General features: G+C 42.0%; 1 protein-coding gene across 1 annotated transcript in view; it reads left to right on the top strand.

Annotated features, from left to right (window-relative positions):
• Window positions 1-6,977: 6,977 nt before the first annotated feature.
• Window positions 6,978-16,419, top strand: part of galnt9 (polypeptide N-acetylgalactosaminyltransferase 9) — a 56,020-nt gene continuing 46,578 nt past the window's right edge. Inside the window, exon 1 of the mRNA XM_012815901.2 lies at window positions 6,978-8,031. Coding sequence (XP_012671355.1) covers window positions 7,788-8,031 — 244 coding nt within the window. The 5' untranslated portion in view covers window positions 6,978-7,787. The remainder of the gene's footprint in view (window positions 8,032-16,419) is intronic.

The raw sequence follows: 16,419 nt of genomic DNA, 5'->3' as shown, positions 1-16,419 counted from the left end.
CCCCTCCGCTCTGCAACCTCGTAATTATTTTCTCTGGGAGAGCCTTTTCCACGGCTCTATCTTTAATTACCATCACATACAGGGAGACTTTATCAGACAAAGAAGAGACACCGTGTAGCACTTTGATGTCAGGAGCTCCTGCATCTCTCGTCCGAGATTGTAATTTAAAATATGAAAAAAAAATTGGTAGCTTTAATATTCTACTCCTAACTCCCGAGGCAAAGGCCATGTTAAGTAAAGAAAAAACTTCCTATTGTAAAATGGGGATTTATTTTCTCATTACTTTATTATTATTTTGAATGCACAGAGGGCCAGGAGCTTTTCATGTGGTGGGAGATTTTGTGTCAGGACTTGGCTTGACACAGGACGTGTGTGTGTGTGTGTGTGTGTGTGTGTGTGTGTGTGTGTGTGTGTGCGGGGCTCCAGTAGTGGATTTCAGTCTGGCCATCTGTGCACCTTGATCCCCTGTGCTATGACTGAATCGCACGTGCGCAGCTGAGAAAACGCGTGGCCAGATTCAAATGACAAAATGTCCTTCCTATGTTTTTTTTCTGTGTGTGCATGTAGGTATATGTCTACCAGCACAGCATATGTGTGCAAACATCAAGTAGCACGTCTGTCTCCCTTTTCGCATGCATGCTCGTATCCATATGAGTGTGTGTGTGTGTGTGTGTGTATGTCTCTCTGCTTACATACATACATCGGTGAGTGTGTTTGCAGAAATGCACGCGCACAGAAATGTGTATCTGTCATCCTGTTATCACATGTTGGCTCCCTTTGATGGCAGTGACAAAGGCAGCTGGTCTATGGAGGGGTCCAGATGGACACAGAGCAGCACTGATTCCCTGGCCAACCCTTTCTCCTGTGAGACCTTGGCCAGGTGCAGCTTTCATTAACTCTTATCTGCAGCGCTGGGCCTGCGATGACTGTATCTGTGATCATCTGTGTACCAAGAAGCTCCACTCCTTCCTCCTTAATCAGATGTCAGAATGAGTCAGCCATTACAGTGGTATGATTTGCATAATCTACTTTCTCCCGAGCCTGCTGTGTTTGATTTGCACTCGATTCACCCCTACAATGAATAGTCAATCAAGTTCACCTGCACACGTACCCATACGCACCACGCACTGGTGTGAATCTCTGTTGCTAACTACTGCAAGGAACGTCCATAGGTGCATTCGATCCAAGTACAGATAATAACTGAGTTACATCAGATGTAGGTAATGCTGGTTGCCCCTATGAATGTATTTTTCATGCGAGTTTGGCACATCATAAACTTCACCAGTGGATGGCGAGGCTTTGAAAAAGCCTTGTGCATCCGGTTTCGCTCTCCGCCCTTAATATCCGGATATGCGGTGACTGCAAGTGGGAAAAACAATCTCAGACTAAGTGTTCACAGTCGGCTCACACAGGGATTTAAAACAACAATCTATCAGACATAATGACTGGTAATGTGGATGGCTCATTTTTTCCCCTTTGATTAGACTTTTTGATGCAGTGATTCATTCCCTCGGCTGCCTGTTTCATTATTCTTTCTAATTACCTGTGCCGATTCTCCCATATTTTTGGGGTGCACTGGTGAAGCGTAATTGCTTCTGCCATAAATCAAGAAACATTCAAGAACTCTCAGGAGTTTTCAGTCCATTACATAAACACATTGTGTGCAGGTTATGTTGGCATTAGTAAGTAGACTCATTCATTTTGATTTATTTGTGAGTCTGCACATGAGACCATCATACAAGCAGCATGAAGGATATCCGCATTCTGCCAAAATGACAACAAAAAATCCCTCTGCTAGCATGCCAAACAGTGCTTGACAAACATGATTATTCTCTGCTGGTTGTTTACTCCGAATATTTAAATGAGGTCCTGGGAAAGAGGGCTTTCTGTACAGAAAGTCACCTAAAACAAAGGGGCAGAAACATCAGGATGGACTGATTGTGCTCTGTCCACAGAGGCCAGATTCAAATCCTAGAAATAAGACTGCCGCAGCTGACCTTGGAGGCTGGGGGTTGATGGTCTTTAGCTGTACGGCTCCTGTGCTGCACATGGATACAATGACATGACATGAGCCAGGCAAGGGCAGAGGCAGGTTGGGTTTTTGTTTTTAGACGGATAAGGTATAATTTCAGCTCTGACAGAGACATATCACCAAGTTAATATCAATGCAAGTCATACTGTCCTATGGATAGAGCTGAATATAATAATTTGCCTTACAGTTCTGCCCGAGAGCCAAGAAAATAACACACATCTGAATAAATGACAAGTACAAATGACATTTCAACCGTCATGCTAATTTCCAATCCATCTGAAACCAAAGCACTTGCAGGGGAGACACTGTTGTTCTACGTGTGCTTTTTACATCCAGGGGAGGCTACAAGGATGCCTCATGATGATGGACAAAAAGAGCTATTTTTGTCCGTTTCAAAGTGACCTCAATTACACCTGGGGCACATGATTTAGCAAAACAACAGAGCAGCCATCTCTGATCATGTGCTGTGTGGCTTTTGTTTTGCTGTGTCCCAGAGACCTCTGTGTCCCAGGCAATTGATCTAGACCAGATTCATCTGGTTCTCTCTCCTTAGATTCACCTACAGTGCAGTACTGTATCATAATGACTGATGTCTTAATTCCGGCACCAGTAGGAATACAACAATTATATTTGTCAAAAAGTGCATGGTGTGAAGCAGATGCTTATATAAAATCAAATTGCTTTCTACCATTAAAGTGCATTTCATTAAATCATTTTTTTGCATTTAACTACCCCAGTTTAGGTATCATATACCTTTAGAGTCTAATGTGAGTGCTCAGGTTGACATTACTGTGGAATTGTATTTGTCCTCATCCTCTAGCCTTTTAGATTTGAGAGAGCGAGGGAGAGAGAGAAAACAAAAGAAAATGCTCCACTACTCCTTGTCAATCACACATCTCAGCAAATGACCCTGTCACAAAAGACCTATTTTTATTTGCTAAAATCCCTCTCCCTCTATCTTTTTTATCTCAGAATATCTTCCTGTGTGTCTGACTGCTCATTAGACAGCCCTACATCTTCAGAACCTTATTGACCTTGAGAAGTGCTGTGACCTTTCACGTTCCTTTGAATGAGCTGCTACTAGACCACTGCTGCAAGCCTTTGTCTCTTGCAAGGTCATGCTCTAAGAGCTGTCGGCAGCTTGGGCAGCTGATGAGGGATTCCATCTTAATCACTCTGCTCTTCCCATCCTGCCTGTCTGTCATTGTCTCTACCTTTGAACTTGACTGACCTTTACTGCTGCCAGCTGTTTTAGTGAAACAGTATGCTACACAGTCACAACTCTTGCTGCTATTACTCAGGACCATTTCTACCACTACTACTACTACTACTACTACTACTACCGCTACAGCAGTTTCTGAACTGTTAGTAGTGAGTTACTTACAACCGCTACCTCAGCCTTTTCCACTGCCCTACCGTCTTTGGGCCTACATTCTCTCCATTCTACTGAAGGTATTATCAATTCAGACTGCTACAATATCATCACCTTTGTGTCAGGCAAATGCAAACTGCTAACATTGCAGCCACATCTGTTCCCCCATAATGCAGCCTTTGAAGAAAAGGTCAGAAATAAGCCACGTTCATGTGCTGTAGGTCAAACTAGTCACTGAGGGAAAGGAGAATGTAATGACTGAATGCAAACATTCACAACCCAAGCCTTCTGCTACAGGCTGGTCTGAGCACCTTGCACAATGCACACTGACATGTTTGTGAGGGCACCACATTTTTTTAGCAGTGCTTGATCAAAAATAGATGAGCATCCATGTTCTTTTTTCAATGTCTGTGGGGGTGCAAGTTGATAAGCCCGATCTAATCTATAGTGGCGCATCTCTTACCGCAACTGCTTATGGAGATGTGCAGTGGAATCTGACTCCGGCAGGGGAAGAGCCGAAGCCCAAAGACACGGAGGGCCCCCTCATAAAACGATAACGCGTTTTGATGAATATCTCATTAATTACCTGCCATATTGAATCCACGAAGCAGAATTGAAGCCCTTATGCAGAAATGCATTGGCTCTTTTCAGCGCGTCCCCCCCCCCATTTGCACGCCTGCGAGGCCATGCGGGGAGACTATGGGGCTGCATAACTAAAGGTGTGGTTGGCTGCCTTCCAGGCAAGTACTGCTAAAAGGCACAAAAGTTAAGAATCTTGGCCTGGCTATTCCGCCCGTGTGCAATGAATGCATATACATAATGATGATGTCAAAGAGGCTTAGCTTCAGAGAGTTATTTGTCAAATCTTAGTGCATTATGGACGTAACAGGACTCCATTGTTGTCGTTACTGTTGTTGTTGTTGTTGTTGTTGTCATTGGGATTGGTCAGCAATAATGCTACAGATGAATGTTCATCTATCTATCTACGTGCCTGGGTGATAACTGCATTTATGGACACATTAGCCTTTGAGGCTTTGTCTTAGTCCCAACACGACGATTTACAAATCTCTCCTTTTTCCCCTGAGCTCAGCACCATTTTGATGTGTTTTGTTTATTGCATCGAAGAAAATGGAAGATAAAAGGCAGAAGTTGAATGTGCAATAATGTACTCAAGCCCATCTGTTCTGAGGAGGCACACTGACCAAACATATCCGCATCTTTCTGTACTGTGATTCATATTCAGTGGGATGCCTAATTAAAGCCCGCAGATAAAGCCAATTATTTCCAAGCTGCTTATCATGCAAGGCATCAGAACACTAAAAAGAGACACAACATTCAGAATTCAAACTCTAAACTGCAGGAGATACAACATGAGAGCCAAGGGGCGATGATCATTCAGCATGTTTGTTTGGGGGACAACTGGCTTAAGTGTTGTTAGAGGCACCTAAACACATATGGTGGTTATTTCAGGTTCTTATCAAAAAGGAATGAAAAAAAACTGAAACTACATTGGATGGACTGTGTGTTTATATTCAGGAACTTTTAAAAATACATTACATTACAGCAAAGTGACTGCATTGGCACTTAAGTCAGGCAGGTTGCTCTTTGTCAGAAGCTTTTGGAAACCAATGTATTTTTGAATCAGTCATTTCCATTCTTCCAGATGCCTATATTGGCACCATCTCAGACTCAGAAAAAAGCATGAAATAGCATGGCATGACATTTTGAAAATCTACATTTAAACTAAACTAGATAGTCTGGAAAGCTGAATTTGATGGCTTCATCAACATTTTTAGGGTGAAACATGAACATTTGTGTATTTGTATGTTTTTCATTTAAATGTTTGTATGGAAGTGGATGGGGTGGGGGTATTATACGCAGTGTCTGCAGCTGTGACTATAATCAGTGCTATCTCCATATAACTTACTAATGCAAAAAGGTATGCTAAGCCGAATTTTTGTTACAAAAATTAGAGAGATTTAGCATGTCATACTTTCCAGATGTCCAACCAACCACAAACCACTGTCAATTTTCTCAGATGAAGATAATAATGTATACATGCATGTAATAATAAATGATAACAATTAAAAAACCAAAGGCACCCCACAGCAAAAACACAAGTCAATAATTCTGATGGGATATGGATTTGCTGCATAAGCAACATGTGCCAGGGTCATGCATTATACTTCTGGAAGCCTTCCCATGCACCACACTGTGCATGTGTGTGCATTCACATTAGGTCGGCCTTTTTGCAAAAATATTTGGCGCAACTGGAGCAAGTCCTAGAAACAGCAGTGCGTTGTGAGTTACAGGCAGCAGAGGACCAGTGCAGAAAGTACCTTCATGATTACCAATGTTGCTTTTACCACACACACACACACACACACGTACATTCCTGCTTAAAAAGCTGACTGTCGCCGACAAAAAAGTGATGCGTAAAATACATTCATGAGAATGTCATTTTCTGTATTTCTGTGTCGTTGCTTATGAATCTCGCAGCACAAGTTGCCCGTGCCATTGAGTGTTTCATTTTCCACTTATATGTCAGTTCTGATGTACGTGGAAAGACAGCGTTATCATTTTTTTTATTCTTTTTTCAATCGGTACTTTCTGATCATCTTCCTGTACAGTAATGTTGCATTATACTGAGAATCATCAGGGATAATTTGACATCAACAAGGGATGCAGCAATTGTATGTTTGTGAGTGTGTCTGACGTATGAGCATTCATATGGAATGTTGGAATGTTAATCACCTGAATATGATTAATCTCACTAATGAGCGGAAAGCCATATATGACTGATTTTATTTACTGTGAAGCCATAATTGGATTTGTCTTCCATACATTATGCTCTATGGGTATGGCTGCACAGTTCATTATTATTATTATTATTGGTGTTATTATTTCCCCCTCACAAGGGGATTTGTTGGCTTGCTCTTGGGGAAGATTGCTTAAAACCTTCAGGTAATGGATTCTTACAGCAATCTGCAATAAATATCTCTTTTTGTTTGTGTGTGTGTGTGTGTGTGTGTGTGTGTGTGTGTGTGTGTGTGTGTGTGTGTGTGTGTGTGTGTGTGTGTGTGTGTGTGTGTGTGTGTGTGTGTGTGTGTGTGTGGAAGTGGGGGGGAGTCTGTGCATCTTTATATAGAAAAGTATGAAGAAGCCCTATGTATAAAAAGACAATAACACTGGACATGTCTCAATTCTTAAGCATTGTAATGGGCACAAGCACAATGCCACAACACTGGATAGTTGCATAGAAAGCCAATTATGCATAGTCCAGTTAGGTACAGGGAGTTACACAACCCCATAAATGTCAATTTAGCCCACTGACCTTAATCGTTTTATAACACATACATTATGCACATATCCAAATATCACCGACTTAATTTCCCCATCAGAACAAGGCAATATGTTGGGGGAAAAATAACCCTTATGTTCTTCCCTCTTACCCACAAAACAGTCATTGAATATTTATGAATGTACCTCACAACGTCAGAGCACACAGTCAGAGAGAGAAAGAAAGAGGGAGCGCGAGCGAGAGAGAGAGAGAACGAGAGAGAGAGAGAGGGGGTGGGATGAGGAAAAGCATGCGAGCTAGCCAAAGAGGAAGGTTTTCTTGTTCACCATGGAGAAAGCGCCGCGGACATGGGTACCATCTGACTGAACGTTCGTTTGTTTGTTTTCCGCTCCACTTTTGTGTAATGTCCGAGACTGGCCATACGGCATGATGTTCGACAATGCCCAGGTTCATTCTGGGCTATCGACACGAATGAGCCACATTTCGATGCATATGTGAATCCTGTTCAGTGTACGACCAAACGCCTTTGAGGGAGGAATGTCACAGCTGCACAAGAGATGTTCTGCAAGTAGACTGTATCATCTGAGAGTGGACTGACAACGAGCCTTTTGCAATCGAGCTGATGTGTGTGAAATACGGAGAGACCATCACTGTCCTAAATTTTGAGGATCTGCGAGGATTTCGGGCTGAGGTGGCAACATCGCGGGGCATTCATTTGTGTATGTTGACCGACTGTAGCTTTCTCCGATCAGAAAGGAGACAGTGCGATAAAGGCGATCATGAGGTTTCTCAAAACCATCTAGCATAAAGTCCGATGTTCGTACTGTACTATCATCAATACCACAACATTGGTCAACACAGGAGAGCTTCGCAGTATTTGGGTAAATTCGGCGCCTTTATGTCAACACAACCTCCGCCTCCGATCATCCCAAAAGTGTGGTGCTGAAAGGATAGCTCACGTTGTTTCGGGATCCGAGAAGTGATATCAGCCTTTTGCTTCTTATTCTCACAGGACAGCGGTTTCTCTGAATGGATCATTGTTTGGTTTGACTGCGTCAGCCTGGCTGCTATCGAGGGCTCATATGGCTGTGGCACGCAAAATCAAAACTTTGCTGACGGTTAACATTCTGGTGTTTGTAGGTATCATATTGTTCTCGGTGTACTGCCGGATCCAAGACCGCTCCGAAGAGCTCGTCCAAGTCGGGCGAATCTCGGATCAAAGGTTAAGGACCAGGAATGGAAAAGTTGTTACGAACTTGGTGGACAGGCAGTCAATCCTGCAAAGACTCGAGAGACTTGAAGACGTGGTGTACAATCAATTGAATGGTAAGAATCGTTCCTAATATTTAACAACAAAAGTGTTCTGTATACAGGTAGCTTTGTATGAAATGAAAATTCAATCATGTGTTTTGAGGTCTGACCAGCACTATCTACGTGCATTTCAATGTCACACATTTGTAGCATCATATAACATTTTAAATTCATGGGGAGCCACTGCTCCTCTAAGTGTGTTCTTGCATAACTTCACCAGACAAGCACATTCATGGAGAGTCTGCATGTGTTGGTGCACTACCCTTTAAAGGTTAAGTAACATTATGTCATTGACTAGACTTGTCCTGAGGGACAGCAACTATATTATGATAAGTGGCTATTGCAGACTACAGTTCAACTGTGAGATGATTGACAGATAACTGCCATACACTCCTTCAGACATAATGCATTAGTTAGTCCATGTAAGTACAATGCATGTAGCTACTGTAGAATTGCTTAGCAATAACATAGATGTAGCGGCATGATATAGGCTAGATAAAATATTTATTTTCCCTATCAAAACCAACACCATCAAAATGGTAAGTGTCAGTGCAACACTGCCTGCCAAGGACCAGATGTTGGCCTATTGGGGCAGTTAAGGTTACATCAACGTGATGTGATTTTTATGCTAATGTTACCGATGCTACAGGAGCCTAAGTAAAATTATTCAGGGTCTGACTTCACTCCGCTCCTGCTCACTCTCTCTCATCTCCAAGTGGTCAAGGGCAGGCTGCTGGAGGGCTCGCTAGTGCAGAGTATCCCGCTCTCTCAGTGTTTTCATTTGATCTTATTATTATTCCACAGGACCGGCATCATTTGTATATGAAGGAGGTCACTCTGTCAGTTTGAATTATCCCTTTCATTTGGAGGAAAGCCAGGAGGCACTGCCACACAAAAAAAGGCTCTAATGCATGCACTCACCCTGAGAGCTTTCGAGCTTTAGGAGCGCCTCTGCCCATTTTCCCCTGAAGGACTAAAGTTTTGAGAATTAATTTAGCTGTCACCAGCCAGCTCTTTGATCATTCCACATAAACACCTATTTGTACACATATTAATTTATTTATTTATGGTTGAATGGTGCACATTGTGTTAATGGCATTGTACAGCAGCTGGATTGGTCTATTTCATATAAACTATAGATAGTGACAATTACTAATGTCCCTCCCCCAAAGTATTTTGAAGAATTGCATCTTTTAACAGACTCTTTTCTATAATAGCAGTTGTATGATAACTCTGTGGTGGTTGAAATTCAGCAATATTAACTGAAGGTGATACCAAACATTTGCTATTCTGTAGATGGTGAGATGAAGTCTGTGCACACTGCTGGCATATCGAGAAACTTTCACCATGTTACATGCCTGCCACCATTTTACCTTTGTTGTCCATTCCTTTGTAGAGTCTACTACAGTGTGCAAGTTATCAAGCGTCTTTGTTCAAATATTCCCTACAAATCTTTCAGTGTTCATTACACACCTAAACCTAGCCTTTTCCAGTTGATTCCAGAACTATTTGTTTGCAGAGTTTAAGGGGCTCTCCACAGCTATAAGCTGATAGCCAAAGAAATAGAAGAATGTTATGACGAGCCCTTTACTGGAAGGTTCTAAGTTTGACTTCTATGTTTGGCCACACAAACAAACAGTAACAGAAAAGCAGGGTTTCTAGATGTATCCTGTGTCTAAAAGATGGTGCTGATTGTTCATATTTGCTGTTTTTCTAGTGGGAATGAAACTTAGAAAGCCAATCATCATGTTACGTCTAACCTTCATGCTGTATGCAGAAAGAGTAGTGTGATCTTAAATAAATAAATAATTATGTACATATATTGGTACATTTAGCTAGTTGCATGAATGCAAAACAGTTTTGTTTTCGTAGCAGTTCAGTGCATCAGCAGAGGAGGCAATGTAAGACCAGTTAGTATCAGTCTTACCAAGTGCATGGTCACTTACAAAAGCCTTGTTCTGGAAGCAGTATATAGTCACTGTGTTGACAGAGAGCCCATAGGAGAGGCAGTAGCTGAAACACCAGGTATGCTGTGTACGTACACACACTTTTCAAAACTCTGAAAAATAACAGAAAGATCAGAAAAGTTCACACAGAAGATGTGCATCATCTCTTTTTCCTTCCTGCATCAGCAAAACTGTGCTTTAGGATGTTTACAGTTCTGCAGTAGAGTCTCTATTTTTACTCTGCTTCCAAAAGTCGACTCAATTAGCCAAACCTAGCTAGATTATGTTGTTGCGAATCTTTGCAAGGCAAAGTGTAGAGTTTTGGACTGAGGGCCTCCGACATCAACTGCGTACAAGAATGGGCTTTGGGCTTGAACGTTACGTAATATGAGGCTCTGAACATTTCTTGTGTAATACTGAGCACAATTGTGTGCCATAGGCCTAGTTCCACAGTCTGTCAGTTAGGCTTTGGTAAGAACAATAGTAACATGACAGATTGGTAGAATGAATTAATGTGATGCATAACATACTTTGACAGTCTTCTGCGCTGTTTATTCAGCAAATCTGTAATACTCGGCCATACTGCTTTCACACGTCATCAGGTCTTAGTGAGTATGTGTCACACATAAAATGCAAGCTTCAAACTGGTTGAGGATAGTACTCTATAAGGAAATGTTTGTCATGTACTAGACAGCACACGTATTCACAAACAGTTTTTTTCACTTATGCACTTCTCACTACACTGTACTATTGAATTTAAGGCTATTAAACAACACTATGCAGCCATTTGCCACTTTTTGAGGTATGTTTTCATCTGCAACTACTGGTATGGTCCTGTGAAGGACAGGCAATGCACTATGTAGTCCTGTGGACTGGGACGGAACACCATCTAAAAATGAAAGAAAAGCTTTCACAGCGCAACATTGCACCAACTATATTGTCAAAACACACGAGTTCAAACACACCATTCTTAAGCTTTCATCTGTACCAACTGGGTCCAACAACCTAAATAAAACTGACCACATCTTAAGGAGCTCTTCTATATCATTTGTCTTTCACAAATGACCAGTAATCATCTTCATTCCCCAAAATGGTGGCATTTTCCTGAATGACATTTTACCATTGAAACCATTTGGTAATATTATATTCTCCCTCTCCTTAATATACTATGATATGTGTAATCGGAAACCGGTTTCTCTCAGCGTGACAAAACACCAAAGAATCGTCAACATGTTTTGGGGGAAATTATGACGATTGTGCTCTGATTCATCACGGTTAATGCTAGCCAACTCCCAACCATGATGTGTTGCACAGAAGGAACTGGCCAAGTAAATCAAGGCTTTTATAAAGTTATTTCCCTGCAATTCATGATTTATGGACATGTCACATTTTAGCGTTTAAAACATCCACAAGGATTTGTTTCTCTTCTCCATTTGAAAAATAGATCACCCAACCGCATCGCAGCATGAATATTTATAATAAAGCCCCATCAGTGTAGGCATGCATATATTTATTTTGCCTTTGAATCATTCACAGAAATGGAGTGTATTTTAGCTAAAAGCTATAAAAGTCCAAATAACAGAGAATTCGAAAGCTGGTACATAATGCATTCCCCTGGGGTAATTGAAATGCTTTTCATTGGTTGCTGTGTAAACTGGTTACACGGAAGTATTGGGCCAGACACAGATTTTTGTATACCGTGTCAAACAGAAGAAACACACAATAACAACACCTCAAGGTTGTGCTCTAGGTCAAGAATAGTTCACATGCAAAATTGTTCAATTTTCAGTTGCATATAGTAGGCCGACTCCACACATGAACTAGTATGACAGACTGGCAGTGCTGTGGTCATTTACTTGTCCAGGGACACAGGTAACAGATATATGCATAGGCTCTTTCCCATGTCCTGTTAGCTTCACTTTATATGTGTCATAGTTGATGCATGGCAATCCATTTCTGACTATGATTGATTTGTGCTCAGACATGTGGTCACACTAAGTCTAAGCCTGTCTGCCAGAGTCACCCTCTGCCCTCTTAAATTAACCTCAGTGGGCCCTGATTTCACTGACGGACAGCTGGCAACAGGCTAAGCAATGAGCAAAAAGCAAAGTCCGCCACGCACGAATGAAAGCTAATTTAATAACTTGGCCAAATTAATTTTGCTAATTTAATTCAATGAGTAAGATCCTAAGTCCAAACATGGGTGGGTCAGCTACCACATGCCACACGATAGCTTTAGTTCATGCGCACCGGACTTTACTTGTTGCTTTGCTCGTTGCCCATCAATGAAATTAAGGCCCACTATCTGTAATTAGAGCGTAAACGTGTTGAGTGACCATCAAATAAGTTCATAGTTTGTTTAGACCAGATCAGACACAGCAATTTTAGAAGGTTCCCCAAATCATTATTTACCTGGAACTGGAAATCATGTATCATTTGTGTGCCGGTGCAGGGATTGTTTGCATAGCCACCACCACGCAATATGTTCGGCTCGGAGTTGAGTAGGTTGATACAAGAGGTATTCATGCAGACAGGAGGTGACAGCTCTGCTAAGAGCAAAAGAACCTAGAGGAGCCAGGAAAGTAGCACGGATCATTTTGTGTTACATGAGCATGTATTGAAAAAAAAGTGTTAATCTTCTTTGGGAGTTACTTGGCCAGGCGTCATGCTGTGAAGATGACTCCATCAGTCTTCAATTGCCGCCATTAAATCTCAGCCGCTTCCTGCCCATTATAACAGGCTGCTCTTTTGTCCATCTAAAGAACAACAACCCTGAGTAAAAACCCAGCTGTATTCTCTAGGATGTTATCCTTACTGCACCTTTTTTTCTGTGTTAAGCATGATGGCTGCTTGGAAGTAATAACGCTAGGTAGTATTATCCTCCTCCTCATTGTCAACATTTCCACTGATAAACGACTTGCTCTAATTTTATGCTCAACCAGTTCTTATACCGAAAGTGGCAACACAGGAAAGTGGATTACATTGGGGTGTAAGGTGCTTGTTTTAGTGACTGATTCAAGAGAACATTGCTGAAATAATTGTATTACCAGTATTCATAAAGAAGATGTTGTGAAGATGTTGTGACAGACCTGCACAAAGGAATACCATGTAGCCATGTGTTGTGACTTCCACATGAAACACAAAAATAAGGCCCTCCCTCAGTAAATATGGCCACACAGAGATCTCTCCTTCACTTATTCTTTCCCAGAATTCTTCCTTAAGTGGCACACAGATGTCCAGACCCAAGATTTAGCATGGAAGGCCAGATGTTATACAGAGGAATAGGATTTGTATTTCCCAGGTGTGTTTCATCTGGTACTGATACATTACTGCTCTGTTTACTCACTGAGCTTGATGTCACTATTTTTTGGGTAAGGGTGGGCTATGAACTATTCAGAGGTTCGAGGGATTTGATCACTTTAAGCTGACATAGCGTTCAAGGTTCTTAAGTGTGAGTGTTCCTCCTAGAGTTGTTCAGTTTGTGTTTGTAATCTTGAGTCAAGGACTTCAGTAGCCATTTTTTCTCCTTATGGCTTTTGTTTGTGGGGCAGCTGAAGCCGGAATCTAAGTTTAATTAAACGGCAACCGTCTCACGTTAGCGTTTTTAGGATGATTCATTCAGCAAGAATGTGAGTCTCTTTACCCTTTTGCCCTCGAATCAAGTTCATTTAAAATCCATAATTTGAGTTTTGCTGATGCCGTCCTTGAGCTGAGCAAGATATAAATCAAGGCATGTAATGCCTCAGGAGATCAACACCAGCAAACGCACACTGTGACCACATTGCCCACCATACACAGCACTCTTTCTTGCTTGCTCTGCGGTCGTCACAATTATCCCCTAATGTTTAATTCGGTTTGTATTCTGCTTGTGTGGAAACACGGTGCTGTCAGCACAAACAATCTCACTGGCCATTGCGTGTGTTTATGCGGCCTCTTTCAAGGACAAGTATCAGAGGAGCCTATTAAAATAATGAGGGGTCTGCCTGGTATGGCTCGTTCCATTACTGCGCGGGGATGTTCCACTGCCTGCTGGCTCGGCCCAGTGGCCCAGCCCAAAGTTGACGTGAAGTAGTGCTAAGATACAGTGACATTGGAAGCAGGAATGCATCACCTTGTCAACGAGCTGCACATTTTATTTCTGGTTTGATGGAGTCACTGAGGTTTTAGTCTCTACAAATGCCTCTGAATGTGTTCCCTCTAAGCCCAATTAGATACTATTTGTTGATGGAGTGGATAATGAATGGGATCAAACATAATGATGTCTGCATCGCATACTTGTGCTCACCATAATACTGGAATGATTAGTGCTTTTAGCAACCATATTGGCTGCCGCTGAATCTAGCTGAGCATCGATAATAAGAGAAGTCTCATTTTACTGGCTTTCTTTGGCTAAAAGGCACGGTTTTTATTTGCTCATCTGTAGGACCTTACAAAAGGAACAAAGGCCCCACCGTTAATCACCACCATCAAGTATCAGGTGAAAAGTGCAGGATTAAATCACACTGTAAATCTCGCTGTGCTGAGTACAGTCTTGTTGAGCTGGAATAAAATTTGCAGAAAATGTGTGTTCAAATAAAAGTCTGATTTATTGTCTCAATGAGTCATGGGTTTTGCAGGTTTTAAGGTATGTCAGGATTTTGTGCATCTGACCTCAGTTTGGTGAGCTGTTTAAAATGGTAGATTAACAAATAAGGCTACAAACATATACAGTATACAATCATTTTCAGTGTGTAATCATCAACCCATATACTGGGACAGTCTACTGGCTTTGATTCTGTAATATTTAAATTTTTTGTTAAAAGTCATTAAGACGGTTACTGAAATTAGCTTTGTTTCATATAGATGAAAGATTGCTGTAGTATACATTTGAGACACACAAAGACTGCGGCTGTAATCAAGGTGAATTAGTATTTTTCATTGTTTTTTTTTTATTTATCTTCAGAGCACTTCACTGATGGACTGGATTTATGCCTGGTCCATCTTGCCAAGAACAGGCATACCAAACATCTGTCACCTTCTGACCCTGTGATGTGGAGGTGGTGATGTAGAGGGGGTGGGTGGAGTGTGTCTCCTTGCTTCAGCTGGAAAGAAAAGATGCTATGAGGAGGAGTAGCATACATGCACATAAACATCGCATGACGATCTCAGCGCAGTGGAGGTCTTTCAAAGGCTAGATGCCAGCAGTGATGCACTGCTGTGAAAGAGAATGGCACAAAACAAGAAGTGGCAAATAGTGCCCACACCCTGACACACAGGGTGCCACCACCATGGGCCCATTGCCTCTCTCCCCCCCGGAGGATCCAGGTGTTGAGCTCATCTTGAACACAAGAAATTAAAGATGATATCCTGACATCTGGGGTCCTCCCGCATATATACTAAACAGTCAGCAGTTAGCCGCTTGTCAAAGTCAACCTCCAAACATACATTATATGTTTGAATGGTCATGTATCTTACCATTTCTGCAGCACAACAGAATTCACGTTCATTTCTGGATGGTTGGCTCCCATGCTGTGGGACCTGCAGGAGCTCGCATGCAATTTACAGAGCTTTGTGCAACATGTCTCTGCACGACATTTTACAATTAAAAGGAGTTTCCACACTTCCTACAGTGTCTCTCATGGTTGGCGACTGCAGAGCATTTTAAGTGGACTGGGATGAATATGGCGCATTGCCTGTGTTCTGTAATTCACCCCTTGACAATGTAGCTGTAGCATCAGTGGTGAGCTTAGTATTTCTACAGCTGTGCTCCGCTATGAAAATAAAATAGCCTCTAGACACATGAACAGTTGTGAAGGTATGAGAGTATAATGTTATAACGAGGTTTCCCAGTATTCTTAACACATGCCTGATTTCTTTCCTCGTAACAGCCATTATCACTTCATCAAAAAACAAATATCACCATTGAACCTGTCCAAATATCACCATTGAGACACAATTTCTGTCCTGTGAGAAGGAACCACTGCTGTTCTTATAAGAGTTCAAAATGGAGATTGTTTCCTCACACTATCACAGAGATGTGACAACCGCAAGAGCCTGTGCGATGGCACTTGCAATCTACCATGTCTGGACAACTGGTGAAACAGTTGGGGAATGACTTCTGAGACGTCATGGTATATGAGCATAGTAGTGCCATACACTGCAGGGTCTGTGGTTTGTCATAGTCTAATTGCTGCACAGAATGTGACCACTGTCCATGTCTACTGTTGTCACCTCATTGCCCCAGTGTCACAGTACCCACACTGCCAGGATCAATCCATGTGTTAACACTTGCTGGTGAAGTGGGTGATCATCTGGGTGATGCCACTGCTTGCAGCCATCCCAGTGTGCCATGTGTCCAAGGGTCTGTGGCACAGTGTATCTTACAGCAACGGTCTGAATCTGTGTTCGTACAACAATGCGTGTAGCTGCTGTCCGTGGTGCTGATATAAGATGCCACTGACCTTGTCAATTTTGCATT

The sequence above is a fragment of the Clupea harengus genome, chromosome 7, assembly GCF_900700415.2.
Source record: "Clupea harengus chromosome 7, Ch_v2.0.2, whole genome shotgun sequence".
Classification (NCBI taxonomy): domain Eukaryota; kingdom Metazoa; phylum Chordata; class Actinopteri; order Clupeiformes; family Clupeidae; genus Clupea; species Clupea harengus.
The sequence above is the reverse complement of the archived record's forward strand: the minus strand, read 5'-3'. Positions and strand labels throughout refer to the sequence as shown.